Source organism: Mastigoproctus giganteus, chromosome 4, assembly GCF_048544385.1.
Source record: "Mastigoproctus giganteus isolate SK-2022 chromosome 4, ASM4854438v1, whole genome shotgun sequence".
In the NCBI taxonomy this organism is placed as follows: Eukaryota; Metazoa; Arthropoda; class Arachnida; order Uropygi; family Thelyphonidae; genus Mastigoproctus; species Mastigoproctus giganteus.
The window spans coordinates 115,642,866-115,655,776 of NC_143578.1; the positions used below are offsets into that span (position 1 = coordinate 115,642,866).

At 37.1% G+C, this 12,911-nt stretch overlaps 1 protein-coding gene across 3 annotated transcripts in view; it reads left to right on the forward strand.

Moving 5' to 3' along the window:
* Positions 1-12,911, forward strand: part of LOC150087009 (leucine-rich repeat-containing protein 40-like) — a 500,077-nt gene that overhangs the window by 141,522 nt on the left and 345,644 nt on the right. For all 3 annotated transcript variants that reach the window (XM_090372899.1, XM_090372898.1, XM_090372896.1), the window contains exon 3: positions 2,608-2,801. In XM_090372899.1, the coding sequence (XP_090229025.1) occupies positions 2,608-2,801 (194 nt within the window). The remainder of the gene's footprint in view (positions 1-2,607; positions 2,802-12,911) is intronic.

The following is a 12,911-nucleotide window of genomic DNA, read 5'->3' on the forward strand; positions in this document are numbered from 1 at the left end:
AACCTAAACAAACAAGTCAGTGGTGGATCCCAACTCTGTACAGTTCACCTTGTCGGTGGTGGATCCCAACTAGAAATGTGCAATACCTCGAAAACGATTCACTTAAGGACCCATGTTTACTAGGCTTTTTTTGCATATAGTAGTCTGTACAGTTCATCTTTAAATTATTGACCATCACTGTATACTGATGGAGTGAAAAGAGAAATGGCTGTAGGCACAGCAACAGTCTTTCCTACATTCACCATATCTACATCACTTCCAGTGGAATGTAGCGTGTACACTGGTGAGCTGTATGCAATTAAATTAGCCCTTGGTCATATCAATGCTTCTTCAGGTCCACAGATCATAATTTCTACAGACTCCCTGAGTACACTACATTGCAAATCTACACTTTCTTATCCTTTTATGAAACAAATCTGATCTTGGCAATTCAGCATGATGCAACTTCTCAATCATTGAAATACTGTTGTTTTTCAGGGCACACTGGAAATGAAAAGGCAGATGAAAAACATTCCATCAGCCAGTATTATGCACAAACACAGATTCCGTATTCAGATTATAAGCTTCTCATCCAACAAGCATGCCACAATCAGTGGAAGAACCTATGACAATCACAAACTGCCACGTCTCAATTGTGGAATTCCAGTTTTAAAAAAAATTGACACGAAGTTGCTCTTTCTAGAAAATGAATCGGTCAAACCTATCTGATGCATCTCTTTCTGGGAAGATCCTCCACAGTGTGTTCACTGTCACGCCTTGTTAACCATAAAACGCATTCTTATACACTGTCCTCATTACTATGTTAACAGGACTACAGCCTTAAAATCTTTGTTGACTTTATCTGAACCATTAGCACTGCATCATATCATAGGAAACAATGGCAACTTGACAGAATTCTGCAGTTATTTAAAACAAATTCACTTATATGATTGTTTTTAATTAACTCCGTGTATCAGTTTCTATTAGTAAGATAATGAACAGGTGCAATATGGCCACTGCATCCCTTGCATCATTAAACCCGTATTAACAACAACTGACAGGTGATATTTGGAGATCAAAAGTATTTAGTACTGTACTGTTTAGAAGCAACTTTTGTAGTTATAAATTTTTTCGCAGTGGCTATATTTTTTTCACTGACTTGTCAAGAAAATGTTCTGGTTGCAGGAGAAAAGGGAAGCACTACCCTTTCAATTTATCATCGTTGGTACAAAGAATAGCATAGCCACAAGTCTGAAAAGTATGATAGAGATCATGTGTGTTAAAACTATGGCCATTCTGTTCTTTGTAATACTGAAGTACCCATGATAGCTGTCACTGATGAAGTGTAGAAATGTACCATGAAACATCTGATTTACAGATAGAAATTTAGGAATCAGGTTTCCATCTGGAACATTTGTACCTGTTTATTTCCAACCGAAAATAAATAGATATTTAGATCTCACTGTGCCTCTCTTAGATGTTGCTCCAAAGACATAATTCTACATGCCATGTGTCTCAAGCAACATTGAAAATCATTAATAAGCTCACCACGGCCAAAGAATAATTGTTTCTGATTTCCTGCATAAACTAAAAATTCAGTAGAAATCCTGTATGTTACTTTTGACTACTCTGTTCTTTGTAACAGTGACATAGCAGCTACAGCAATCACTGGTGAAGTGATAGGAACATGCCACAGAACGTCTAATTTCCACCTGTATATTATTTCAAACTGGAGATAAACAGATATTTAGATTTGGAATATGTTAAACGTAGTTCATTCCTTTTTTTAATATATATAAATTACTATGTACCATGCTTGCATGCAACACCTTATGATAAGGTGTTGCATGCATGTATAAGCTTGTTTTCTTGCAAGAAAGCAAGCTTATACAGCATCAGCCCCCCCCACCCCCCAAAAAAAAAAAAAAAAAAAAACCTCTTCTCATTTCATCCATCCACTTGCTCTAAATGTTTGTCTAGTTCTGGCTTGAATCTGTTTAATCCTAATATTAATATATTATCCTATGTAAATTTTGAAAGGAAACTGATCATTATATTTATTGCTGATATATTAATTTGCTTATTTTATTCACTAGTCAGGTAACTGAGAATAAGTATTTACAAATTTACAAGTTAAGAAAAAAAAAAAAAACAGCAGCTGATGACATCTCACAGTATCATTTAGCATCACTACCACAAAGATTAAATTTCACAAAAAATTTTACGTGTACAAGGCAATGTGGTCAAGTGGTGAGTAGATATTAGTTGTATTTCTTGACCCCTGTCTCCATATATATAATGTGTTATTGTTATTCTGTGTTATTGATATTCAAGATCAAGTTGGAAGCTCTCTCTCTTTTACTTTGTAAATTAATTGCCTAATTTTTGTCTTACTTTTGTCTGCATAACTTTTAAATTTTTTCTGATAATTACATTAGGTGTGTTTTCAGTTGATGTTTGAGAATAAGCAGAATATAGCATTTGCATATTCAGAAAAATCCTGTGGAAATTGCATAAATTCATTATTAGAACTAATTATTTCTTTGTAATTATTTTTTAATTATAAGTATAAATAACTGATGATGATGAATTTTCATTACAAAAGGAATCTCCCATTCTCTTTTATAGTTCCAGAAGTTGTCTGGAACTTGAACAGCTTGGCACCTGATGAGATTCAGGCTTTAAGTTTATCAATGGATTCATCAGATGATGATGATCGATGGTGGGATCAGGTAGATCTAACCAAACTTATACTGGCATCTAACCATCTGACATCAGTTTCTCGTGATATTCAAAATCATCGTGCTCTGACTACATTAGATGTAAGCATAAAGATTTTTAGATGTTTTATAATTCATTTCTCTTCATTTTATAGTGCCCTTAACAAAATTTTGTAACCATTTGCTAATTGGTATTCAAAATACACATTATTAGAACTAATTATTTCTTTGTAATTATTTTTTAATTATAAGTATAAATAACTGATGATGATGAATTTTCATTACAAAAGGAATCTCCCATTCTCTTTTATAGTTCCAGAAGTTGTCTGGAACTTGAACAGCTTGGCACCTGATGAGATTCAGGCTTTTTCACATTTTTGTTTTGAAGGGAAATTTTTCCCAACTATTTTTTTTTTTAATCTGATTATTTTGACAAAGTATTTTGTCACAGTTTGTGGAAAAAAAAGCCAGAAAAAGTGTAGTATGTGAAAAGTTATGTTCTGATAATGATAATGTTCTGGCTTCTTAGCCGCAGGGCCCCTAGTGGGACTCCACGTTGCTCGCTACCACAACCACTGGGAGGTGAGGCTGACTGGCCGCATGGTTAATTTATCACTGTCTAGAGACTCGCTACGTAAATGCAAACCTTCAGTCAGACAAATAATTCAGCTTCAAACCTGGATAGTAAACTGAAGATGCTGTGAACTGCCTTAAAAATGCAGCACGCAATATGTAAGAAAAGTACTTGCTGGTTATATCAATTAACTTTGCTGTGCCCTTTGACACTCTTCGGTGGCCCAGCATACTTAGCAGATTATGCCATGCCAGAATTCTTCAAAACCTGTATAATTGTATCCAAGGCCAACCTCATTAATAGACACTTTATCAGAGTATCATCCACACAGTTACCCAAGGATTCCCCACACAGTTACCCAAGGATTTTCCCCCATCATTCAATTCTGGTCCGCTTTTTGGAACATAATACACAATGAATTCCTGGGAATGGATATTGGCCAGGTAGAGAGGGTTGCCTTTACAGACAACCCTTGTCTTGCTTGTCAAGGCAAATAGCACAGCCAGTCTATAACATCAGGCAAACCATGCTGCTCTTAATATCCTACAGGACAGGACAGGACAAAAACCAATAAGCTAAGAAGCTCCGAAACTAAAACCAAGTCAGTGGTAAAGGACATCTCTGCACGCAACAAAAGATAATTTCTGGTAAAACAATAACCTTGGTTGACATAACTTAAATATTTGGGAGTCATGTTTGACTCCATCCTGACATTTTATCCACAACTTGTGGATAAAATGTCAGTATACTGATGGGATTCTTCCTCTTGCTCAGATTACTCACCAGAGGGGGCATAAATTCAAATTGAGGAAAGACAATTGTAGAATAGATGTGCATAAAATGTCACAAGTTAATGCAGAATTGGAATTTGGAGAGTACAATGTATACAGAAAGGATAGACAGGATAAAAGGGGAGAAGGGGTGATGCTGTTAGTTAAGAAACAAAATCTAAGGAAGTGCATCCTGTTGACATGGGTGGGCAGTGCAGTGTTGAGTAAGTTTGGTTTGACAAAACACTGGGAAAACCAAGTTGAGAGCAGGAGTATGTTATAGGCCTAATGACTAATGAGGTACAATGAACAACTGTACAGAGAAATAGAGTGGGCCAGTAGGCCAGATTCTTTTATTATGGGGGATTTTAATTTCTCAGATATAGACTGGAACTTTTGGGTTGGTCACTCACACACTAGCAAGACTTATGTGGATTTATTGGATGATTGTTTTCTACAGCAGCATGTTCGAGAGGCAACCAGAGGGAGTAACACACTTGATCTGATTATCAGTAGTCATTCTTCATGCATTAAGAATCTCAGATAAAGGAACCAATAAGTGGCATTGATCACAATGTACTGATGTGGGATTTACTTAAAGATGCAACTACCATCAGGGGTAAAGGGAACGGTTTTTGCTTTCATAAAGTTGACTACAGTGGTCGAAGAGATTTTTTAAATTCTATACAGTGTGACCAACTGATGATGTTACCAACAGCAAATTCTAAATGGGAATCATTCAAGGAATAAATCTTGAAAGCTACTAGGTTTTTCATACCAATTAAGAAATACTGTTCAAGGTTTAGGCCTAAATTGATGTCAGACAACCTAGTGAGACTTGTGGCAGAGAAGAAAATGCATGGGACCCATAAATTATCAGGCGACACAGAAGCCTGTTGTATATATAAACTTGTCTGTAATCAAGTCACAAAGGAGGTTAGGCAGACAAAGGCAGATCACGAGAAATGTTTGGCAAAGGATGCAAAGAAAAACAAACAGTAAAGACTTCTTTACTTATGTACACTCTAGAAGGAAGATCGGGATGAATCAGTTGGTCCCCTTGACATCAAAGGTTTGATTGTTGATGCACCTGCTGAGGTAACTGACAAACTGAATGAGTATTTTGCATCGACATTCACACATGGAGTTATTCAGGAAGGTGAATGCCAGAAGTTTATCAAACTCTGCCAGAGAGCTAAATGATTTTGTAATAACTAAAAGTAAAGTGGAGGACAAATTGTTGAAGTTAAACATAAGAAAGGGACCTGAGATGGATGGGATCTATCCAGTTATATTAAAGGAAGCAGCAAAAGAAGTCAGCAAACCCTTAGCTATTATTATGAAAGCTTCCTTGGACACAGGGGAGGTCCCCATGGACTGGAGAAGTGCAAATGCAATTCACAAAGGAGGATCAAAGGGTGACATGAGTAATGATAGACCAGTTAGTTTAACTTCTGTTCTGCTGAAATTAATGGAGGCACTGCTTAAGGAAGCAATGCAGGATCATCTAACAAACCCCTTAACAAACCCATGCTGTATCTGAACTGTACCTGCAGTTCAGATACAGTATGGGTTTGTTAAGGGGAAGTCTTGTCTGACTAATTTGATTGGACACTATAATGTGGGCACAAAGGAACTGAATGCAAAAAAATAATTTTGATATCGTATACTTTGATTTTAGGTAAACTTTTGACACTGTGGCACATGGAAGACTACTATACAAATTGGAGCAGTATGGCATTAAGGGCAAGTTGCTACAATGGTTAAAAGGATGGTTGAGTGGAAGAAGACAGAGAGTGTAATCAATGGACACTGCTCTTCATGGACTAATGTTAATAGGGTTCGGTGTTGGGCCCATCAGGCTCTTCACAAAGTGCATTAGAAAAGGTGTGACGCCTAAGCAGTGGAATAATGCAATCATAGTTTTGCTGCATAAGGAAGGAGATAAATCAGAAATTGGAAATTATAGACCAATTAGCTTGTTATCCCACATCTACAAGTTGTTCACAAGGGTCATTACTAACAGATTAGAAAGAATACTTGATGAGAATCAACCGAAAGAGCAAGCTGGCTTTAGGACAGGATTCTCAACTATGGATCACCTTCACGTAATATCACAGCTAATGGAGAAAGCAAATGAATATAAAACACCATTATGCCTGGCATTTGTGGATTATGAAAAGACATTTGACTCCATACAGCATAAGGCAATGTTTCGGGCACTGGAAAGACAAGGCATAGATACCCCATATATTATGATTTTGAAGAAAATATATGAGAGTGCTACCTTCTTTATTAGACTAGACAAAGACAATTTAAAATTGAAAAAGGAGTTCGACAAGGAGACACAATATCTCCAAAGTTGTTTACAGCTGCCCTTGAGGAAGCTTGCAGAAGATTAGACTGGTCGCAGAAAGGAGTGAATGTGAATGGAGAGTACCTAAACCATTTACGATTTGCAGATGACATTGTGGTCATAAGCCACAATCCCAAAGAATTATAGGAAAATCTTAATCAGTTATGCACAGTTAGTAAGGATTTTGGACTAAAGATGAATATGGCTAAAACAAAAGTAATGATGAACAAGTATGCCACAGAAAGGGAAGTAATGATTGAAGGAGCAGTAATTGAAAAGGTGGAGTCATATACTTATCTGGGACAAGTTATTAGCTGTAATAATGATAAATGGCTGGAAGTCAAGAGAAGAATAAATTTTGGATGGATAGCATTCAGGAAATATAGTCACATACTGAAGAGCAATATCCCAGTTTGTCTGAAACGTAAAATAATGAACCAATGTATACTCCCCACCATGACTTATGGAAGCGAAACTTGGGCACTCACCAAAAGAATGGAAGAGAAGCTGAGAACTACACAGCGAAGAATGGAACGAATTATATTGGGAATCAGACTGTTAGATAAGAAGAGAAACACATGAATTAGGCAGCAAACTCAAGTAAAGGACATTCTTATCAAAACTAAAGAACTAAAATGGTCTTGGGCAGGACACATAGCTTGGAGACATAATGACAGATGGACTAAGAAAATAACAGAATGGTACCCAAGAGGAGCTAGAAGAAAACCTGGAAGACAAAGGTGGAGATGTATAGATGAAATTCATGAGTTTGTTTGTAGTAAATGGATGGCCAGTGCTCAAAACAGAAGGAACTGGAAATTTGCTGGAGAGGCCTTCATCCTGCAGTGGATTGAAAATGGCTGATGATGATGTTGGGCCCATTGTTTTGTATATTTATCAGTGATATTGATGAAGGTATATCAGGATTAATATCCAAGTTTGCAGACGATACAAAGGTTGGCAGGTTTGTTAATGACAGTACAGTACTGCAAGAGGATCTGGAAAAGTTGAGTAGATGGGCTGAGAGGTGGCAACAGGTTTAATATTGACAAATGTAAAGTACTGCATATAGGTAGCAGTAATCCCAGAGTAACGTATCCACTCAGAGTAGTGGAGAATGAAAAGGACCTGGGTGGGGGGATAATTGTGCACTCAGATATGAAGTTTTCTGAGCTGTGCAGAATTTTTCTGGCAGGAATTTTTCTTGCAGGAATTTTTCTGGCATGGATAAGGAGGTGATTGTCCCTTTGTATAAGGCAATGGTTGGGTACTGTATGCAGATCTGGAGTCCTCATTTTAGGAAAGACATAGAGCTGCTGGAACAAGTACAGAGAAGGGCAATGAGATTGGTGAGTGGAACAAAGGGTCGCAGTTACCAAGATAGGCTTAAGTTCTGCAAATTGTAGCTTCTGGAGACTAGGCACCTGCGTAGTGATCTAATTGATGTGTATTAATTCCTTGAATGGTTTGAGCAAGCTGAATACTGATGGGATTCTTCCTCTTGCTCAGATTACTCACCTGAGGGGACAAATTGAGGAAAGACAATTGTAGCATAGATGTGCATAAATTTGCCTTTAGCCAGCAGGTAGTTGATAGTTGGAACAAACTTCCATCTGTCATAGTGGAGGTCAACAACTTAAAGGCAGAACTAAACAAACATTTGGAGAGAATGGATGGGTGAAATGGGAAGGTTTTTTTTGGCTGATACTATCGGTATCACCCGGCAAACATCGCTGAAAGGGATCGATATGGTGGTTGAGGTGTTCTCGTCTGTGGAGGCATTATCTTGGATGGACGTACAAAACTCCAGATACTGGAAGGTGGTTCTGTAACTGGTGCAAGCTACTGTACTTAGGTAAGCTTGCTTTCTTGCATCATATTCCTCAACTAATACTAATGCTAATATTGTTAAGGTGAGAAACTACACATGAATGATAGCAAGAAGTAGCTGTGCCAACTGGAGACCAAAAATTGTGCTTATCTTCCTCCAAGTCATAACCTACATTGCAGGCATATGGTATTACTGAACTATCCTAGACAAAAATAAAAGAAAACTAGACTCAATACAGAAAATTATACTACTAGGGTGGGCTGCACTCCCAAGTACACCTGCTTTATAGGTTCTAGTAGGGCCACTTCCCCTTGAAGAAAGGGACTCAGCTATAGACTAAAGAACAAATCGCAATGAACATCCTAGGCACAGTATGTGGGAACAGACATCTAAAGGAGAAGTAGTTAGGATTATCCTGCCACAGGTAATTCTAGTCCCACCCCCAAACCACTCAGAACTTCATCATGCCACATTTTTGCTAACGGGGCATGGTTCCCCGAACACAAAGTTATACCAACATGGTGTCACCCAGGATCCCAGATGTACCTGTGGAGCGCTGATGAGGACTAGGCTCATGACCTGTACGACTGTCCCAATTATCATCCCCACAGATGTAGATTAAAGCCCAAAACTGGAACTATAAATTAGCGACTATTCATCTTTTATGGCATGAATTCATGGCCTTCTCTAAACTTGCTGGAAATTTTTTTTGAGACCAGGAGATGCAATCATGTTATGACTACCTAGACTGTGGCTACCCCCCACTCAGATTAGTATGCATATCGAATTGAGACACTAACTGAAATAGATAAACCCAAAAGAGACTGGCCTTTTAGAAAGTGCTTCATACCCTGTCAGAATGTAAAAGTTCGATACTGACATCTGTCAAGAGTAATATCTATGTTTGTCTGTATTAGTGTTTATAAATGTGTATAATTATGTATATTTTAAGGAACGAATAGTTCATATTCAGGAAGGTGAGAATTTTTGTGTGTGTTGTAGTGTGCATGTGTTGTTATTTTGTTGAAAATATATACACGAGTGTATATATTTTGTGTGAAGGCTTATATAAATGATAATTGTGTGCATGACTATTTTTGCTTGGTTGGTGCTCTATTGTGCCCAAAATGCCGGACATATTGAAGAGCTGTCACCCGGGTATTTGTTTCTTGGCATATGTAAAATCAATGAGCGTCAGTGTGGTGAAGTCTGTGCTATCTACAGCGTTATATCATGCTTGCATTGTCGGAAGTGATGTAGAGTTCCTGCTTGGGTGTATTTTAGAACTACAAATGGCAGTCTATGCTGGGCTGGTGTGCAGCCCTCAATTGCATCTGTTATTGGACATGATTGAGAGCTTGCATCAATATATTTTATAACAACTCTTCTTCGATAACACTTTTCTAGATATAATTATTGTTATCCTGAATATACAAATTATAAATATAAATGGATAGATGAGTGGAACATATGAGCACAAGTAGGCCTTAATGTGATAATGTGTATACGTTTTTGGTTGCATGAGCGCCTGTTGTGATATAGTACATATGTGTGTTGGTATGTAGTATATATTAAAAGTATGAGCAACACCATCGTATTGTGAAAATATCGTAATGTGAATCCAGTAACATTGTTTTTTGGTAATTCGTTCCAAGGTCATGAAAGTTTAAATTTTCTTCTTGCTGGGCTCTTTAGGGGCTCTTTGGCAGGCATTGACTTGCATCTGGGTGTTTTTTACTGTGTCACAATCAGAGGAAACATGTGAGCTCAGGTATTTAAACTGAGTAACCTTATTTCATGTCTGTCCGTCGATTGTAATTGAGCCATCTGTCTGGGCACCGTATTCAGCATGGAAACCTTATCATGGACAGATACTGTTGATGCGATAATAAAAATGTTGTTTCCTACAGATGATTTGCAATATCATACAGAAATATGGGAAGCAAACATTCATTATACTACCAAAAATCAATATGAACCCTTTACTACAGAAAAATTGAAACAAGTTCTACAGAAGATCAATATTAATAAATGTCCTGGAATAGACACAATTGAAAATATTTTTATATTAAAGTTCTTTGAATTATTTCCGCAGGTTTTATTAGCATTATATAGAATAAATGTGCGATAGTATGTTCCCCAAAGAATGGAAAATAGCCTTAATGAAACTGGTTAGGAAGCCCAACAAACCGACCCAACATCCAAAGTCATACCGACCAATAGCACTTCTGGCTAATCTGGGAAAAATATTAGAGCGTTTAATGGTCCTACGAACAACAGAAATGTTAGTAGATAAAAACAAGATTTCTGATAAACAATATGGGTTTACTGCAGGCAGATCATGTGAGGATGCTCTTGTTGATTTTGTCTCTCGTGTACAGAATTCTAGTGCCAAGTATGAATTGGCAATATATGTGAATTTTGAGGGGGCCTTTGACTCCCTCTGGTGGGAGGGAGTCCTTGACCACCTAAGGAAACTGGATTGCCCTTATCAATTATATTTATTATACAGGAACTATTTCTCGGACAGATACCTAATAGTGGTCAAAACATCATAATCTAAAAAGACAGGTTATGCACTGGTGCCCTCAGGAATCGGTATTGGGTCCGTTACTATGGAACATGATACTAAATGAATGGCTCGAAAGATTGATTTTTGTAGAACAATAGCTTTTGCAGATGACCTCACTCTCATCGTTCGCGGTAGATCAAGGGCAGACATAGAACAATCTGCTAACTACATCCTTAATGATTTCTACCACTGGTCTAATGATAACAAATTAATAAATCCTAGTAAAACAAAAATGATGATTTTTAAAACTCAACTAGATCACAGAAGACCACCACAAATTAAAATTAATCAAATACAGCTACCATTAAGCTTTCTTCCTCATTTGGTACATCTTGTGCAGAAAATTAAAAAGTTCTCAGGAATGATAATTAGAATTTCAAGAGCAGACTGGGGTCTTTCTAGAAAAACTTTACTTTTGTATTACAAAGCAGTGTTTGTACCTATTGTCACATACACACTAGGAGCCTACTTTTATAGAGCTAGAATAGTAAGATTACAGACAATACAAAGATCAATATTAGTTGTTGTCAATCGTTCTTGCAGAATAGTATCAACTATTGCAAATTGATGCTGTTCTGCAAGTATTAGCTGGAACTATGCCACTGGATTTATATGTTATTTTATGAGGATTATGCTACAGAATTAAAAGGGAGATATCAACTATATATCTAAATATACAGCTCAATTTAGAGGCCAATCCAAAGATAGAGAAGAAAAAAAGTTGGAACGAACTGATTAAACTATGCCAACCAGATGGGACAGTTTCTCAACGGGAGTCGTAACAAGAAGTTTTATATTACAAGTAACATATTTACTAAATAAGTCGACAAGAATATGGTTTTCTATGGGAATAGAAACTTCATATATTATAATAGGACAAGAGTCCCTCAAAGCAAAATTATTCCAACTCAGACTACATCGTACAGATTTATGTGCATGTGGAGCTGTAGAAAACTGGAAGTATGTACTTTATGACTGTCCGTATTATGATGATTTACGATTGCAAATGTAGGGCTGTGTTCCTAATTTCCATCCTGGGGAAGAAGAGAATCTTCTCTCCACCTGGACAACTTTTCAGAAATTGAAAAATTTGCTAAAGAAGTATTTAAAAGAAGACGACAGGTGGTTCGCTGAGATTCTGAGAGCAACAATTAGTGCTGAAGTGGGAGTCGGCAGAAGACTTCCCCCTTTTATTTATTGTTTTTTTTTTTTTTTTATTATTATTATTATTATCATCATCATCAGCCATTTTCAATCCACTGCAGGATGAAGGCCTCTCCAGCAACTTTCCAGTTCCTTCTGTTTTGTGCAATGGCTATCCATTTATTACCCACAAATTCATGAATTTCATCTGTCCATCTCCATTGTTGTCTTCCAGATTTTCTTCTAGCTCCTCTTGGGTACCATTCTGTTATTTTCTTAGTCCATCTGTCATCATATCTTTAAGCTATGTATCCTGCCCAAGACCATTTTAGTTCTTTAGTTTTGATAAGAATATCCTTTACTTGAGTTTTCTGCCTAATCCATGTATTTCTATTCTTATCTAACAGTCTGATTCCTAATATAATTCGTACCAGTCTTCGTTGTGTCGTTCTCAGCTTCTCTTTCATTCTTTTGGTGAGAGCCCAAGTTTCACTTCCATAAGTCATGGTGGGGAGTGCACATTGTTTCATTATTTTAAGTTTCAGACAAATTGGGTTATTGCTCCTCAGTATGTGACTATATTTCCTGAATGCTATCCATCCAAAATGTATTCTTCTCTTGACTTCCAGCCATTTATCATTATTACAGCCAGTGACTTGTCCCAGAAAAGTATATGACTCCACCTTTTCAATTATTGCTCCTTCAATCATTATATCCCTTCCTGTGGCATATTTGTTTATCATTACTTTTGTTTTAACTATATTCATCTTTAGTCCAAAATTCTTAATAACTCTGAATGAATGACTAAGGTTTTCCTCTAATTCTTTGGGATCGTGGCTTATGACCACAATGTCATCTGCAAATCGTAAATGGTTTAGGTACTCTCCATTCACATTGACTCCTTTCTGCGACCAGTCTAATCTTCTGCAAGCTTCCTCAAGGGCAGCAGTAAACAGCTTCGGAGAT